Consider the following 18,826-nt stretch of genomic DNA (forward strand, 5'->3'; position numbering starts at 1 on the left):
ACTATTCTACTTAACATGAAAAGTGCCAGTGTAACATAGATCAGATAAAAAAGTAAAACATTTCTAGAGTAACATGTCATCCTTCGGCTCTGTGCAGTTTATTTTTGTATTTTTCACTAGCTATTCAAATTCGGGAAATCCTTACGCAATCGCTTAATGCTGAAGAAGTCACCTTCACAGGTATTTCGAATGCTAGATTTAAATTTACTGGTGTGACAGAACCCTGGACACTCACCTCTCAGATAGAAGAACTTCCTGTAGTAGTAGCAGCCAAGGTCAACATGCTCTACAATGTATCTCTTGACCCGGTCATTGTGTAGTGACTGGCTATCCTTGGGCACCTCCAGCACTGCAACTCCAGCATTAGTGCAGTGGGAGCTAAGAGAGGACTCAAAGGGGCTGGGCTCCCCTCCACTGCTGCCCGTTGCTCCCCCACTTCCGATAGTGCCCAGTTTGGACAAGCTTATTTTGCGTTCACCCTCTCCTCCAATCTCATTGCGGAAGCAGGGGCAGCTCAGCACCAGATCATTGCTCTTGTCATCCCCCGGGTCCAGACTGGGGTTATCCTTGGAGTTGAGCTCCTCCTGGCTGCCAGAGGGGGAGCTGTAGGCCCCACTCTGGCCCGAGGAAAGGGAAGAGGATGTGGAGGCTGCGGCCGCAGCAGCAGAGGCGCCGGTCGTGGTATTTCGGCGCTTGACAGCAGTCTGCCTGTTCTGCACTGCCTCATTCAGATCAAACAAGATGCTCTGGACGTCATAGTGGGCAAACCCTTTCTGGCAAGTCCACGGCTTTGGAGGAGGGCCGCCATCATCCGACCTCCCATCCTCCACATCAGAGCCTGCCCGAGAAGAATCGCCTTCAGCCCTGACGCTCCGCAGCTTACGGAATATCGAGTCGCCCCCCGTCTCCGACTTGGAGCGCCTCTTCAGGGGCTTTTCGCGGTCCTTCAGCCTGCTCGACGGGCTCCCCCGTTGTGCCCCAGATGACATGTGCCCATCTGGCAGGTCAAAACCACTCGCCTGTTTCTGTGCCACAGTGAGCAGCTCTCCCAGCTTCTCAGGCGCTGGACTGCGCTGGTCTGGCTTGTCTCCCTGGTAGCCCTTCAGCATGTCAAAGAAGCTTTCGCCAGAGGCTCCATGCTTGTCTATGGAAGAGGTGCTGCCATACTCCCGGTGTAAGGGGGACCACTTAAAACCAGAAGAACCCCATTCCTCCCCCCCATCACCACTGCCATCGAGTTCGCTAATGGTGATGTCGCTGTTGCTCCGCTGGCGAATTCGGCGCATGCCTTTGCGGGGTGAGCCCAGATAGCCGTCAGGCGAAAGGAAGCGACCATCCGTGCTGCTGGAGCTTCCACTCTGAGTTTTGTTCTTCAGAGTGTTCTGGATGTTACGCAGCATGTTCGAATCCTGTGGACTCATCAGGTGACCCAGTTTGGCCGATAAGCTGCTCTGAACCCCACCAGCAGTACTTGGCGAATCCGTTTCCACAGTCACATGCCAAACTCCTCCATCCTTCCGAGGGGGCCAGTCGGCAACCCTTGCCCGTACCCCCATTTTGGGGACCCCTGGGGTGCATCCTGAAAGGTGGGCGCTCTCGCTGCGGGGGGGTGGCGCCCCTCCGTTTGGTAGACGCAGGCGCCGGGTGTAGAATTCATCGGTGGCAGGGACGGACCCACCCACAGCCCGCTCAGTCTGTGAACGCTTCAAGCTGGTCATGGTCCCTAGTTGGCCTGGTGTTCAGAAGGAGACCATGTCTGCCAGTCAGGTAAGGCCACGCCCTCTGCACACAGCTCCCCAAGATCATGGGCCGCCACACAACTATCAAGGGGAGAGAGATTGAAGCGGCTTTCCTCTAGGTGAGCTCAATCCTGTGTGCGGTACTGCTGCATGCTGCGGTCTGTCCCACCTTTATTGCAACTGCTCACTATTTGAGTCTCTGGCACTGGATTTGTCCCATAGCACTACTGAAAACTCCAACCTTAAAAATAGAAAAGCAAAAGACAAAGTTAATTTAAACAGATATGCACAGTGCTGGTATATTGTTAGACATATAGGACCTATTTTATTCTAATTCCTGAAAATCAATAATAATAAGAACAAAGTAAAAAGGGCTTAAAATACTATATCAGCCTGAATTGCCATATATTATAACATTTGGTTCAGCTTTAAGATAACTGAATGCTATTTATGTCCTTTTAAACCACTGTTATAGGTCACAGGTATAGGTCAAATAATTACGTGGAGTCTCTCAATCAGAAATGTACATTATTCATTTCATAATAATACAAATAATGGAAGCACAGAAATCCTAAAACTGAATGAAGTGTCTTCTAAGTTTGTTTTATTTTCTGGGGTGGGGGGGGGGGGAACTGAGCAATTAAAGAAGAACAAAAACGCAAGAGAGACAGAGAAAACCACCAAGGTAATATTCAATCATAAAAAGAACAAATTAACATTGCCTGTGAATTCATTTTTAGGACCACACTTTAGGTTTTCTAATATTCCCCGCTTAGGTTATGTTTAATTTGAAATATTTTAACATGATTTAACCTTTCAAAACAATTGCATTACCTTATGAAAATGAGAAATTATACAGAAGGAATATCCTACTCATGCTCAGTATGAAAATTAATTTAATCAAAATACAAAAGTGAAGCTCAAACCTGCAGCTCACAACAAAAATGTTTATATATATTAAAATATAAATATACTTATATATTTCTATCATCCTTTTTTCATGTGCAATTTCACTGTAATGAACAGCTCTCACAACATTTTGTGATTGCTTTGCAAGGCGTATCTACCCCTGACACAGAAGTTTCATCTCTAAACCTCTATGACAAAGCTGATTTTGCTGCTTAAACATAACCTGCGAAGTTCTCAAGGGTAATATTCAGCACCCTGGATAGCTCTCAGTAGACTGGTCCTACACAAATCCTAGACAGCATCAACACTGCTCTCCAAACTGATGATGGTTTGTTTGAACTTGGGTTGTGCAACAAGGAATCCGGACACACCGGGTCAAGATGGAGCCAATGCAGACAGCACTTGGTGGATTCAGCAAAAGAAAACCTAAACGTGCCAGAGATTAGGTTCACCATTGATTAGTGGTGTGCCTGCCTTCACAAGAGTGGCATATTCTGGTTTGCTTGAGTATAAATTCTATATGTAAATACAGACTCTTAAGTTCACTGGAGAAGGTTTTTTGAAATTCACAGTTGACCAACAAACCCCATTGTTTCACAGTTTGAATTGAAAGTGGAGTTTTAAGAACATTTTCTCACCCATTCTGTTACCTATCATGTCACATACTGTGTAATTATAATAATAATAATAATTGCTTACACTTATATAGTGCTTTTCTGGACACTCCACTCAAAGCGCTTTACAGGTAATGGGGACTCCCCTCCACCACCACCAATGTGCAGCATCTACCTGGATGATACGACGGCAGCCATAGTGCGCCAGAACGCTCACCACACATCAGCTATCAGTGGGGAGGAGAGCAGAGTAATGAAGCCAATTCATAGATGGGGATTATTAGGAGGCCATGATTGGTAAGGGCCAATGGGAAATTTGGCCAGGACGCCGGGGTTACACCCCTACTCTTTTCGAGAAACGCCCTGGGATTTTTAATGACCACAGAGAGTCAGGACCTTGGTTTTACGTCTCATCCGAAGGACGGCGCCTGTTTACAGTATAGTGTCCCCATCACTATACTGGGATATTAGGACCCACATGGACCATGGGGTGAGCGCCCCCTGCTGGCCCCACTAACACCTCTTCCAGCAGCAACCTTAGTTTTTCCCAGGAGGTCTCCCATCCAGGTACTGACCAGGCTCACACCTGCTTAGCTTCAGTGGGCTGCCAGTTGTGAGCTGCATTGGTGATATGGCTGCTGGCATAAGAGCAATGTACAAGAGAGGATCAGTGTCAGGGATAATAAGTCACCCCTTACAGATTAGTCGTTTAATTTCCGGTTTAAGTTTAGTTGAAGCTAAGTAAAATTCTAATCCCTCAATTTATATAGGAGTGCTAAAGTAACATCTTCAAGCAATGTGCACTTTGAACATTTCCACAAGAGTGTATTTTGTGATTCATTTGAAAGGGATATCAGCTTCTCACATAGGTAATATTTTAGTCTGTTATGTTTTTCCACTCCTCATTATTCATTAAAAAGATATTCAACTCAAATGTGCAATTTAAGCAAATTTTCAGAGAACCTGCACAAAACCAATGGCTGTAAGCATAAAAGCAAAACAGATTCCAAGAAAGAAAAAAGCATCTGTGTACAATATCTTGCAGTTATTTACATAATTACTGTTGCAGCACTGACTAAAATTTGCAGTTTATGACATAGTGACTGCTCAGAATAAAAATCCCTTCTGGATTTGAACATAATTCAGATCTGTTTTTAGGCACCTACATATCTGTATCAATTACCTTTTCATATGCAACTTAGCTGACAAACAGTATCACGTCAGAAGTTAATAAATGGATACGTCTTCAAAAATGTCTAAAAGGTTGATCTGATCATATTTGATGAGAATATTAAGTTTAACCCTAATATTATAATATATATATATATAATGCAGGGCCTGTAAAATGTGTTTCCAAATAACATTTGATCTACAGAGAGATAAGAAGTGTTTTGGGAATGTTGAAAAGTCTGATTTTTTTTTGCTCTGTGGTGGGGAAGTCACAGAAAACAGGAGTGGATGTTCTGTGGTAGGATTATTGGAGATTCTATGTAAAAGGAAAAGCATATATTATAACAAGAGAGTTAATAGAACACTTGTGATATTTCATGCTTAGATTAAAAGTGTAGGAATTTATGAAGCCCAATATCTGGCTAGATGGGGGCATTGTAGGGCAGTGGTTAAGTCTCTGGTCTCCTAACTGGTGAATTATGAGTTCAAGTCCTTGCTGTTGTATCTTCACCAAGGTACGTTACCCCAGCTGCTCTAGTCCAACCAGCTGGATAAATTGGGACCAGTGTTGTTGGGGGTAATCCCCAAGTGGACTGGCATCCCACCTGATAAGGGTTGTCACATGCTCTTTCATCCACTGTCTTAGAAACCAGGATTAGCTCTGGGCCGATGAACCACTGTGGCTCAGATATGGAAATCATGTAACATCTGGTTGGACATCACTCCTGCTGTAAGACTATTCCCTTAGGTACAGCAATTCTCTTCAAAGCTCATCAGCTAAGCAGTCTAAGACACAGCTTTCATTTGTATTAAGAAGTAAAAACTTTGAATTAATATTATGTGCAATTTACTTTGCAAGCTCAGGTGACTCTGCAATAAATATCAAGTGAATACTATTGTTTTCACATTAAATATAGCGAGTATGACAAACTGGAACGACAAAGTAAAAGAAACTAAGCATGGCTTTAGTAGAACATCACATCAATTCAGAGTTCAGACAAAGAATAATTCAGAATTCAGAGTTCAGAACTGCCTTTGATAAAAGGCAAAAAGTTACCACATTCTTTTGCTGGACAAACTGATAGTGAAGATATTATGTACACAAATCCGAGTTTTCAGAAACATCAACATAAGTCATAAATGCATTCTGAAAGGTGGAAAATGTTTAAAATAAAAGTTTCAGATGTTAATATTAAAGGCCTTTTGGATGGATTTGAAGTGTTATGTAACTAGAAAAAACACTATGTGTATCATAGCAACCAACTGCCTATTAGTTTCAATTGCTGCACTGGGGTTAAAAGTGTTATGGAATAAACACAGAGCAAATCCAAACAATAATTAAGATGTAACCACAATATTATATAATATTTAATATATATATTAAATAATCTCAGTCATCAAAAAACATCTAATCAAAATGGTGATAGTAATACTTAAAATAATACTACAAAAAAGTAAAATTTTATAAGTAGCTTTATTTTAAGCAACATTTATATTACAGACTTTGAAAGTTGCATTATGTAACTGTCTGGTATCTGATATAACAATAACTCCTGTGAAATACAATTGAACCCACCTCAGAATATGTGACATAAAACTGAGCATCTTACTTAACCTCGAGATTTTCTAACACCACGAAGCATAAATATACTTGTTTTTCCAGCTCTGGTTTGCCTGGCTTGAGTATACTGTACCATGGTTATCACTGTCAAGACTTCTACATATGGCAAAATGTCTGCTTTTTGCAGTGCTATTATAGTGGTAAGAGATGATTTATTAAAAGACAATTACAGCAAAATCTAGACTTTGGTGGATTAATGCAAGAAGAACATGGTAATTAGTTCAACTGATCTTATTTTTAACAAAAACACTGTTAAAAGAACAAAGATATGGTTAAATTGTAATTTAAAAGAAAATATATTTTTTATTGCCCATTCTACTGTAATCGCAGTAAAATCTAGATTTTGGTGAACTAATGCAAGAGGAAGAACATGGCAATTAGTGAAACTGATCTTATTTTAAACGAAAACACTGTTAAGAGAACAACTATTGTTTCGTCATTTAATATCTCAGCAAAATCTTTTTATGCTAGAAAAGATGGGTGCCTGTCTGTAGCCTCTGTTAGTCTACTATACTTAATTTTAGGATTTAAAAAGTACAAAAAGGCATATCTAACTGTAATCCAATGATGTGTTCTGTTCTTGTCAACAAAGCATTATTGTCCAGTTTGAGCTCCTTCCCTGGTGGAGCTAGAGGTCATTTACCAAAGTCTTACTCAAGGAAAAGTCTGCATCTCTTAGTATACAACACGTGAATGTAAAGGTTTACAACACAACATTTCCTAAGTGCATGCTTTTATCCATAGCATTTAATCTAACAACAGCAATCTTAACAACAGTAACAGGATTTATTGCTCAATTTGCAGCCTCATTGCAGAGGACACTGTTCCCAAAGGAAAACGTGCAAGGTCATACCCATTAAAGAGAATTTCAGATTGAAGTTCGTTCTAAGGAAGAAAACAACAGATGTCCTCAATCAAATTAAGATTAATTTAGTATTTTTGATTTGCATCAATCAGTTCACTACATCAAAACCAACAAAATAAAAGTTTTAATTGCAAATTGAAAAATTCCTTGTATATTACAATCCAATCTGGCCTGTAATAAGTGGTATATTTAGGAACATTAAAATAGTAAAGGATACGAATATTTTCGGGTTTGTGAAATTTTACTAACTCCAAACTAACTCCAGTATCAAGAATGACTCTATGCTGTAAATGGAGAAAAAGAACATCAAGACAAACTCTTAATCAAAGCTACTTTGATCTTCAGTATTCAAATCCTGACCGTCTCTACCTGCTTAAGATGTTTAATTACCACCACTTCTGGCTATCTGAAATATGAAAGATTCCCTCCAAGATGAAAAACAAAATATTGCCCCCTTTACATATGATTACAATATACAGGTAAAATGTAATTTAAGAAGCCTTTACGTATCCTTTATGAAATAATATCACCGCCCAAATGCCAGGTTCTGGTCTGAAACTCTGTACTACAGAAAAGGTGTTGAAAAACAAAAATGTGGGGGAAAAAAGAAATGTGGGAAAAGCGCAGATGATCCAATTTAGCTAAACCTGAAACATCCTGTCTTTAACTTGCGTCCCCTAGTACTTTTCAGATCTCCCTCTCTTCGGGGACCCTTGCTTTTGAGTCCCTGTCCTTAATTTAGACAAATAAACAAAAAAAGGTCTCCAGCATAAGCCGTGCCCTGGTAAGTACTAGAGAACATGTTGCCAAGAGCTTTTATTTATTTAGTGGTGCACGGCAGTGGCGCACTTCATTTTAGTGCTGTGTGGCACGTATCCCGACAGAGGTGGGCCGCTGCCTAAAAGCAGCATCCCACATCCGCCAATTCAAAGTAGGCCATTTTACGACCCAAAGCAGAGCTTTTGTTTCCCACTGTCCCGGATCACACTTCCAAAGACAATCAGCCAGGGCTCCTGTGCGACAAGCTGTAATTGCTTCCCCCTCTGTTTCTAAGTTGAGTATTTTGGCTGGGACTTTGACACTACAGGGTCACCTTGTTTGTCAAAGAGGTATGTAGCACACTCTGTCTTGCTGAGCCCTGGTTTCTGCTCTAGGGTGGCGGACACAATGTCCCCTCTGTACTGCCCTGCTGGAGTCCCTGTGCTGCACTCAGGCCCTCCTCTTCAGCACAGAGAAACCATTGATAGGAGCCTGGCTCTGGGCACACAGAAGTTGCTGAAAGGAGTAAATCAACCGCCTCTGAGAGAGAGAGAGAGAGAGAGGGACAAGCAGACTGAGAACAGGAGAAAAAAAACAAAGAGAGAAATACAAAACTGAAGATTTTATTTTCATCTAGCCTCCTTAATTATCATTACAATTCACATCATTGTACCACATTTACTGTCATTCCTCATGTTCCCTGTACTATTAGAGAGGCAAGCCATTCCTGTCAACCTGTAAAAAGTGTATGTAAATTGCATTAACATGAGACTTTCAAAGCTTTCTTGTCCTTTATACTCAAACAGCATGAAAAAGAGAGGTCCATAAATATCATTCTGTCAATATTTAACCCATGATTTAAAAACAAAATTAGCAGGAAAAGCAAGGCCCTTACCCACAGTAGATTTTAACCTATTACATAGGATGCACATAATATTGTGAAAAATGTTATTCTCACATATATTCACAAATTTCATAATTTTGTGAATGAATGCCATAGTAATGAACTGATATCTGACATAACTGTCCTCTTTCATCAATCAAACATCTTATCTAATGTCACCTTTGGATGAAACGTGTAGCAGTTAGTTTACAGAGCTTCACCAAAGAATAGTTAAATTCAAAAAGAGGCCATTCTCCCCATACTGTATATTCTGTTTGGAAGTTAGGAGATAAAGGTTCCAAGGATCTCATCCAGCCATTTCTTTCAAAAGTCAGGGTATTAGCTTCAATAACATGGCTGGGAAGCTTGTTCCATACTCTCACTACTCTTAGGGTAAAGAAGTGCCTCCTTCTCTCAGTTTTAAATGCACATGTGCGTAGTTTCTGCATCAGGTCTTCTTACAATGTTTTCTTTTTGAGAGTTTTCAAGTTGCTTCAGCCTGTAAAGTGAAGGATATATCTTTACGCTCCAGAATTCATCTCTTCGCATTTTCCTGGACATTTCATCCAGACAAAATATATTTTCTATAATGTGGTAACCAAAATTATCAAGACGAAGTGGGTGATGTGTCAGGAAAAACAGAAAAAGAAAATTCTGTTTAGCATGGCTGACAGCTTTCTGAGACAGCAAACATTTCTTTTAATAAAAATGTTTAAAGGATTTAAAACAGATTTCAGGAGAAAATAACCTACGGGGCAGGGAACATATGAGAGGAAGGATGAAAAGCTGCCAGTCGGAATTCAGAACAAAAAGCAAACAAGGACAAGGAAGCGAGAAAAGGACAAGGAAAGTTTGTGAATGTTTGTGTGAAAGTTTATTAGGGGAAAACGATGTACAACTGTAATGGCTCCAAACAGGTAGATGTCCTTATTTGGCAGCTGCGATTAGCAGGTCATCTCCGGTTTAACAGCCGGAGAGCACAGTGTATGCCCGGCGGAGATTAAGCACTCTGCTTCACTCTTTTAAATAGATACTCAAGACTCTGCTTCCTTTCAAACTCTGAGGGGCAGTAATTTCTTCACTGTCAGGAAAATACCCCCGCAGAGTTTTAAATCTCTTCCTTTAAAAGCGTCAAAAAAGATCGTTATTATTTTCCTTCCACAAAGTTCATTACCACTTTTGTGACATCTGAGAAGTTGAACATGGTATCACGAGGTATAAAAGCCTGGCAACGTGAGAAGAAATGCAATGTCAGACACCGGAGAATCACCTCATTTGACTCGGCAGGAGAGATAAATACTGCTGCTCATAGAAGCTTGTTTTCATTCTTATATTTGTTAAGTCTCTTACGCACACTAAGCATTTCCGATTTCATTTAAGTAATACCTGCAGAATTTCTGCACTTTGAGCATATGTGTAGTAGTTTTGTTACTTTATATACTGTAGCTGCCATCTGGCTGTGGAATACCAGTCCAGGTTCTTTTCACCCCGTGAAGAAAATGAATTTAAACAGCAAAAAAATGTTTGATCTTAAATTTTTGGTTTATATGAAAGAGGAAACATCAAAAAGGGATGCAGTGATTAAGGGAAAGGGCTTGCAATCAAGAGGTTCCCATTTCAACCCCAGCTACTTATTTGACTCACGATATGCTACCATATGGAAATGCAACTTTTTGAGCTCTGCAGTAGTGATTCACTTGCTAGTCTAAGTCATGCTGGATACAAGTGTCTGCAAAAGCACTAATTGCACAAGTCACAAATAAATGCCGGATAACAACATTTAGATTAAGCAGCCTTAATTACTTACTGTGAATCAGTATTAGAAGGCATAGCACTTGTAAATTCAAGAGCTAGAGGCTTTTAGTGTTCTTCATCACAGAAAAGATGAACTGGAGTTCAATTTCGTTATTTTGCTGTTTACCATGCATAATATGCTTAGAGTACATTCCCAAACATTTATTTATTTTCTCATTGAATTACTCACAGAATATTTTTTCATGAAGGCTTGGCAAAACCGGTACTGAACAACATAAAAACCTAGTGTATTTGGAAGTGAAAAGATAACTCCCTACTTTTGATCTAAGAGCCAACAAATTCAATAAAGAGGTCTAATAAGGTGAGCAGAGAGCCAGTAAATTTAATACAGAGAGCTCAGAAGTGAGCCTGTGAAAAGCAAATCCAACAAGCCTAATAGTAATGTGTGAGCAAACCACTGAGATGAAAAGGTGAATGCCTTGAATTCCTCTGCCGATGAGAGCGGTCAAATTCTTTGTTGTGCAGAAATGAGATGAATTAGCTGTGAACTCCAAGTCCACATTTTGTCACCAAACAGAGAAAGAGAACTCTGATACAGACTCAATCAGCCAGCTGCAGCTCTAGCTCAATGAATCAATGCCACACACACACACACAACATAAAAGCCTCTACCACAAATGAGAAGTCTAATCCTAAATGATCAAGTGGGCACACATTTTCTCACACAAAATATGTACATATATACATTTACAGTTATGGAGATAATATGTACATTTACACTAAGAATTGTATTCTACTCCTCTTTGATGCGTGTTGCAAAATACCCCAAATTATTTTATTTTACAATATGCTCATGCAGCATACTGTGAGATCTTGATATGAACACAAAGACGCTCAAACTTTCGCAGACTGCAAATCTGTCTTCACCCTAGCCCTGTAATAATGCTGCCTGGCATTTGTTGGGTATAAACTGATTTTTTTATATAAACATATACTGCCAATTCAAGGTTCTTGGAATACTGGTCCAGCAAAGCAGTAGTTAGGGTCTAGCAATGATCATATACAAAAAGGATTGTTAATTTGCAACAGTTGTTAAAAATGATTAAATCGCTTGTAAAACTTGATTATTTCTTTACTCTAGTCTAGAGCACCCCAGAGTTCTATTCCCATCTAAACATGTAAAACGCCCTTTTAGTATTTTTAGCTCAACATTATCTTTCCTTTCAAGTGTGAAATTGAAAACATACTCAACACTCCTTGTCATCTCTGTCACAGGAGGAAATGGAACACTCTGGCTAATCTCTTCATATTACGGCTAAGCAGCAGATTAAGTTCCTGTGTTTGTGGGCACTTGACCAGAGATCTATGGGTTCTGCTATTTATACAGATAAAAGTACAAGAGTCACTGTGCAGCACACTGTAGTGTAATACAATAATGACACCAGACAAGTCTGAATTCCTTCCAGATAAAAGAAAAATATTATCCCAACATCCCTTTAGCTAAGCAGCCCAAAATACACGCAACAGCCCAACAGAATCAAAACATTTTGGGTAATACTTTAGCATTTGTGTTTATGCTACTCATATCTCTTCAAGCAGTCTCAGAGTTGGATTTTTATATTTCAATAAAAGAAATTCGACATCTGTATAAAATCCACAAGTGTCTTAAATACTCCACAAGCTAAGCTAAAAAGTCTTGAATTTATCAAGTACACAAGTTCATGTTTGGGTTTGTTTTATGCTTAAATAAAAGACAAGACCTTATTAGCAATGTGAATTGCCTCAGAGGCCTTAATTACAAGCATGTTTTATTTACATAAATTCCTTTTTCATAATCAAGTTCTCTCCAAACAGTAACAGTTTGTAATCTCACAGTGATTACAAAAACAAAGTGAGCTTATTCTTAAGGTCTCTCCGTTTTGCAAGCCACTGCATGCCTTTGATCTAGGTGCAAGTTTCTCTTTCCCCGAGCGTCTCTTAAATGGACAGTATTTCACTGTTCAATGTTTCTGAAAAAATCTTCTCAGACATCTTCCTTTCACAAGACCGAGAGATCAGTAAAACTAATTATTTACTCTTGAAACCTCTGATGTTTCTTTGGGAATTATCAGTGATTCTGAATTGGTTTGTCAGTTAAGATTGGGTTGAAGGTGTCTTGACATTTTAGTCTTCACTTCTTAAAATAAAAAAGGACATTTTTTTTAAGAGACCTCACCTCACTGAACAGAAAGTGGACCCAGGAAAGGGGCATTATTGTCCTCTCCCTACGAGTTCAACAGGGTAAAACAGTAAAGTCAATGCAAGAGAAGATGGAAGCCGCCTCAAATCGAAGGTAAAAAAAACTGGAATCTCAACATCTGCAGTGCAAATGAAACCAAACTCTCCACCTCCCTGCACTTCCCCGGAGCTCCAACATAAACCTGTCATTTTAAACAAATTGGGGAATCTAGTAACTCATGACAAATACACAAAACTTTTGGCAGACAAGCAATAACTGGATGCAACCTCAAAAAACGTCAGTGTGGAAGAGAGGATGTGGGTGGGAGGTGGCAGGGAAGCAGCGAGTCAGGACAGCCCAAGAGACGCTGAAAGTGAAAAGGTCAGAGCTGGCTTGCAAACTGCCTGTGTTAACAATAACAAACAAAAAGAATCAGATCAATATTTAGGGGTTTTCATTATCTCGTTGGGGGTTGCTCTTGTTCATATCTTCTGTTAAGAATTGAACAATGTTCCTATATAAAGTGTAACAAAATAAAACGATTAAAGCAGTTAAAAGAAATTTCAAGTTTTAATGCAAAACGAAAGGTTAATCCTTCTCATTTAAAAAAAACGAAAGAAATGAATATGAGGAACAATGCTACGAATGCAAATTCACATTTTCTAGCACATTTCTGCATGTATGTAAATGTGCTTTTATACAATATTTTAAGCAAAGCTGCTTCTATTTGGCTCTAATAACCATGTGATACATAACAAAAGTCAAAATGCTTATTGTAGTGCTGTCTTGAATTAAAACTATTATGTGGCACTAAAGATCAAATTGAATATCATGCATCAGTAACTAACAATTTATATAAAAGAATAAGAAGAAACATCAGTAAGTGCATTATTTCCAAAACCATCATTCATTTCTTCACTTTACATTCTTCTATTCTGTAGTATATAAACAGTCAAGAAAATGTAGCTGTAGCTGACAGTCATCCTGCAATTTCATATGATATAGACCCGCACAGTTAAATAACCATTGCAAAATCCTGCAAACATACCCTGTAATATTTTATCTTAAAGTGTGGAGACCAGGACTGTCACAATAATTGAAGAGTAACATGCTGATCACACTGTGATATTTATATGTCAAATATGTACTGTACATGATCAAAAACAAATCCTTTTAAATTCAAACATGGCTCCTATGAAAATGCAAAGCGAAACATTGGGCCACTAGGTAAACAAAACAACAGTATATACACTTACGCAAACAAACTGAGCTATTTTCCCCATGATACATTGGCACAAAACCTGGCACAAATGTATTGAACAAGAAAAGAATTCAAACATTTTCAAAGTTTTGTGGGAGCCATTTCAGTCTAGCTGCTTTGCCTGGGGAAACCCTCTGGTTTCAGGATAAAATGTCATATTATTCTTGTGGAAGACCATGCATATGCCACTGAAAACGAAATTCTGAGCTGGATGTGGTTTATGTGGTCTTGCTCTCTCAAGACTCACACATGACAAACAGGACCCAACGAATGAATAAAAATCTCTGCACCATTTCATTCCCCTGGTGCTGCCAATATATTAATCTACAACACCGCATGCATGTAAAGCATACTGACATATCAGTCACTGAGCACTAGAGATGGAACAGAAGCAGCACATTATTATCCAGGTTTAAAATCTAGCCACTCACAGATTTCCTGAAAGAAGTTCAGAAGACACATATTACTCATATTCAAGTATTTAGACTGTATTCTACACCAGCTGAGCACAATAAACTGTGAAACCTGACTAGGTTAGGTCTCTATATTAAGTTACCAATACTCTTAGAAAAGGCTTTAAAGACTGCTGAAAAGTATTTTTTCAACTTTGCAAATATGACTGTATAGGATATTTGCAAGATCAAAAAAGTAAAACATCTAACCTTGAAGAACACGGATCCAGAAGAGCAGAACACTGTGATACTGCATCCTTGGGGCTTTTTCTAATTTTAAAATGCTTCCACTTTCAACCTGTATTTAAATATAACTTGAATTTAAATTTGGTTTTAAAGGCAAACCCAGTGGTGTGAAGAGGTCACTTTCACAAGCTGAAATACACTATTCATGAAGCTTGTCTAACCCCTTCTCAAGTAATACATAAACATTTATCCTAAAAAGTCCAATTTAGCTCCTGTTTAAGCCTAATGCCTCCATTTAAAAAGGCTAAAAAAGGAAACGTGGAAATTGTTTAGCAATGCAGCTGTCCACAAATTGACAGCTGACACCTCAGGGTCTTCTTTTCTCCATTGTTTGCTTTCTGTTGCCCTTCCATTATTTTATCATGTTCTATTTCAGCTGTAATGTCACTTGTTCCATTTTCACACTCAAATTACTGTTATGAACTCAAACAAGTACAGAGTGAGACAATCAAAGCACTGTTAAGTTTGAGCAACAGTTAAGTAAAAGCGGTTTTCAATTCAGGCTCTATGCACAACAAAAGTAAGTTTCTTGAGAAATGAATTTTCCTGTACTAGTCTAAATTCAAAGCATAAAATACAAATGTGAAAAATGCACTAAATCATAAAATATAATTGTTTTCAGAAATTATTACAGTGTTGTAGTGGTGCAACTAATGATAATTTTAGAGAATAAAGCCTTACATTGCTCCAACTGTATTGTTATGGCACATCATTTGTTTTAATTACAGATAATTCTCTGTGGATTTTAAGTGTTCTTGACCGAGAACCTTATGTTACTCACCCCCCTACTGAAGATACAGTTTCTTCAAAGGCTTCGGTAATTAATCCTGCACTTACTTTAGAATTTGACAAAGTGTTTATACTTTTATATTTACAACATATACAACACATGGAGACAGATGTTAACACATCGAACAATTAGGAAATTGTATTGCCTCCAACTTTCTGAATTCAGATTGCGACACAACTTATTTATGAATTCTGGCAGTCATTAGCTAAAACCTACTGTGTGAGTCTTGAGCAGTGAACCTACTGTGCTTAGTCAATCTCCAGAAACCACTGGAAGCTGACACTTGAACCTTTTTACATTTTCTTTTAACAGCCATCTGAAGGAACAGCAGTACAATGTATTGCTGATTTTAAAACAGGCTCTGTGTTCTGCCACAAATCAAAACACAGAATTAACTCCAAGGAAATGAGAATCTGAACACTGTCTTTTATGTGTAAATGGTTTGCTTTCACAAAACAATTTTGAATGATCAGAGAATTAATTAACTAATTGGACATCAAAAATACAATCTGAAATAGCATTGAGCTGTGACAAGGATTCCACCTTTGGTTATTAGGTGTATTTCCTAGAGTTTTCCCAATAATTTTCAATTCAATTCACGCAGGGGCATAATTTTACTGCAGGAAGACTTCACCACCACATCCTTGGCTGGTACTGCTGATGTTCTTTGCACTATGTATATTACAAAAAAATCAACATAACAATTGTTAGTCTGTAGAGCACACTACAATTGGTCTGTGATGTCAATAAAATATTTTTAGCCACATATCTATTATGAGGTAGACACCCCGGGTCTTGCAGTATTTTACTCTGCAAATACAGCTGCATTGTGCCTGAGAACAAGAACCTTACAAAGACCTGAGACTCGAGGTGTGCTGAGGATGTAGCTCCTGGGTGAGATATTTCCTGTTCGGCATGATAAACTCAGTTCAGCGGTTCAACTAACAGAATTTGAAATTGACCTGCGGGCCCCCATTGGTCCATAACAACATTGAATAATTTGTGAATCGATGATTGGTTAGATGGAATGGGTTCGGAGTTCATTTTATTTTGGTGGATTTTGTTTCGCTGTTGAGCCACTCAGCGGGTCATTTCTGGCGCAAGTTTACGGTTGGGTAGCATCAAAATGTGTGACAGAAAATATGATAGTGCAGCGCAGAAACAAAAAGCACAGTTTTTCACAGGATTGAAAAGAGCAGTGTGAGCAGGATCTACTTAAAAAGATCCCCAGATTGAAAGGTTATTTCAAGTCTGCTGGATCATCATCCAGTCAGCCTGAGCCAGACCCCGACCCCCAGCTTACTGCTAACGTTGCAGCCAGTGCTACAACAACCAGTGCTGATAGGTTAGCTGCAGCTAGCCCTAGCCTGGGCGCAGTCCACATCGACACTGATCCTGACGACAAGCCAGCTCCCGCAGCTGAATCAGAGGAATATGACTCAAAGGCAGAGCCAACTGAAATGCCACAATCTCCACAAGACCAACGAGCCATGTCCGAGCCGCCGCCATGGCTGTTACACCTGCTGCCATTGAGCTAACAGAGGTAGCTGAAGAGAGGACACAAGAGCCGTAGGACACAACAGCAGCTCCTGGTTCCTATAGCTCGGATCCAGCATGCTGGGGTAAAATAGATGAACAGATGCAGGCAAACTGGGCTAAAATGGGTTTAAGATGAAGGACTGAGAACAGGAGGGATTTCCTAACACCGTCATGAGTGTTGGATGTAACGAACAACCCATGTTCTGGAAGCCATCTCACTGCCCTACTCCAAAAAACAACCTGACGATTGTCTTGAAGCTGTTCTGAATGGGTCTGTCATTTAAAACCCTGTTCTCACATTCAAAACCTCATTTCAATACACTTCAGGAAGTTGTCATTTTTGGTACAAAAGTATTTTTTAGTATAAAACGGCAAAGTAACAACATTTTGTAGACGGCAGTGTGAACAGACGGTCACAAAAATGAATTTGCCTTTCAAAGTGAATTGCTAGCAGTTTGATGCAAAATAATGCATTTCCATTTAAGAAGAGCAGGTGCATAAGAGTGTCTGAAAGAGACTCTGAGCACGGTAAAATTTACCATAAATGAATCCAAAATGTTTATCTCAAAGACAATTTTTTTAAAGCCAACCATTACACATCACTGAATATAAAAGCTAGTCTCATGCTACAGTCTCTAGTTAGACTTTGTCCTGTTTTTCTGCCTTTCTTCAAGCCCAGTTAAACCCTCACAGTACACACATGTTTTACTCTTATGCAACCCAACTCTGAAACACCCTTGTGCTGAGTGTTGCAAGCATTTAGGCATTACTCATACTCAGGACACCTTTCAGCTCCGGCCTCAACCTATCATCTTAAATGGGTCAAGTCAACTTGCTCTAATGGAACTTTCTGATCTTCAGTGAAGCACGGAAGGCTTGCATTATTTACAATTACAGGGTCAGAGAACCTCCTTCATTCAACTGCACAAGATATTTGTAGCTCACTTAAATATGTGTTCACCAACAAACAATTCTCACCTTAGCATCCACTTGGAGTGGTCACAAACGAATACAAAATCACAGGTTACCTCCAATATATTTACGAAGAGAAAATTCAAAATGAAATACATTATGAAATATGAAATGCTTCTCAAGAGCATATTACATTTTTAGAATAGAACAGCATTCATAAGGCCTCCCCTAAAGTTATCTTTCACTTCATATAAATGGAATTACAGCTTCAAAAGTCACCTCTAAAGTATCAAATATGAAAAAGACATCCCCTATGTTTCTTAAAGGAATTAACAATACAGCCAAGAACACGCACGCTATCGTCGCCTAATATACTCGGAATAATAGTTCCTATTTCAATAAATTAAAACAGAAAAAAACTCTGAAATGTTTTTAAGGAAGCAATGTATAATTCCCGAGAATCTTATTTTCTAGAAGTCTCAATTCCAGTTTTAACTGCCAACAGCCGCAGCTGTTTTATTAAGGATAAAGAGAAAGGAAAACTCAGACTTGTGTATTTACTGGCCTAATTTTTTCCAACATCTCCTTTTTTTCCCCCATTTAAACCTCATTAATAATTATGGGGAATATGGCCTTTGGTACCAAACTGAATCCAGTATCTTGTGAGCATCTGATTTCATCTGAAGCATTTTCCAAAATCAAGTTTCCATTGGCAAAGTGAATGTGGCTTTCACTTCATTCCAGATTACAGAGCAATGCTTTGTTTCAAAACAACTCAACACAAAGGAGGATTCAATTTGAACTAGAGTACAAACCCACCCTAAGACTTCAATAGTCAAAACTTTCATAAGCCCTATTCCATGACCTTGCAGGATCCAGCCAACTCACCAATTTTTCTAATTGATTAAGCAGAGCAGTGGCAGGCTGAGGGCAACAGTGCTTCCCTGTGTTATTGTCATACACAGGTGGTCTGGGAGTAAGAACATGCAAACTACAGCACATGTCCCCATGCAAATATAAACGTGGACTAATATCTTCCAAGTGTCAGGAATTAAACATGTATTTGTTATTGAGCAAGTAGACTCCCCTTGAG

At 39.2% G+C, this 18,826-nt stretch overlaps 1 protein-coding gene across 5 annotated transcripts in view; it reads right to left on the reverse strand.

The window, feature by feature from the left end:
* The window catches only part of sipa1l1 (signal-induced proliferation-associated 1 like 1), a 124,699-nt gene that overhangs the window by 49,785 nt on the left and 56,088 nt on the right, over nt 1–18,826 (reverse strand). For all 5 annotated transcript variants that reach the window (XM_088648384.1, XM_088648379.1, XM_088648380.1 and 2 more), the window contains one exon: nt 236–1,980. In XM_088648384.1, the coding sequence (XP_088504510.1) occupies nt 236–1,718 (1,483 nt within the window). In that variant the 5' untranslated portion in view covers nt 1,719–1,980. The remainder of the gene's footprint in view (nt 1–235; nt 1,981–18,826) is intronic.

Source organism: Lepisosteus platostomus, chromosome 10, assembly GCF_059453375.1.
Source record: "Lepisosteus platostomus isolate fLepPlt1 chromosome 10, fLepPlt1.hap1, whole genome shotgun sequence".
Classification (NCBI taxonomy): Eukaryota; Metazoa; Chordata; class Actinopteri; order Semionotiformes; family Lepisosteidae; genus Lepisosteus; species Lepisosteus platostomus.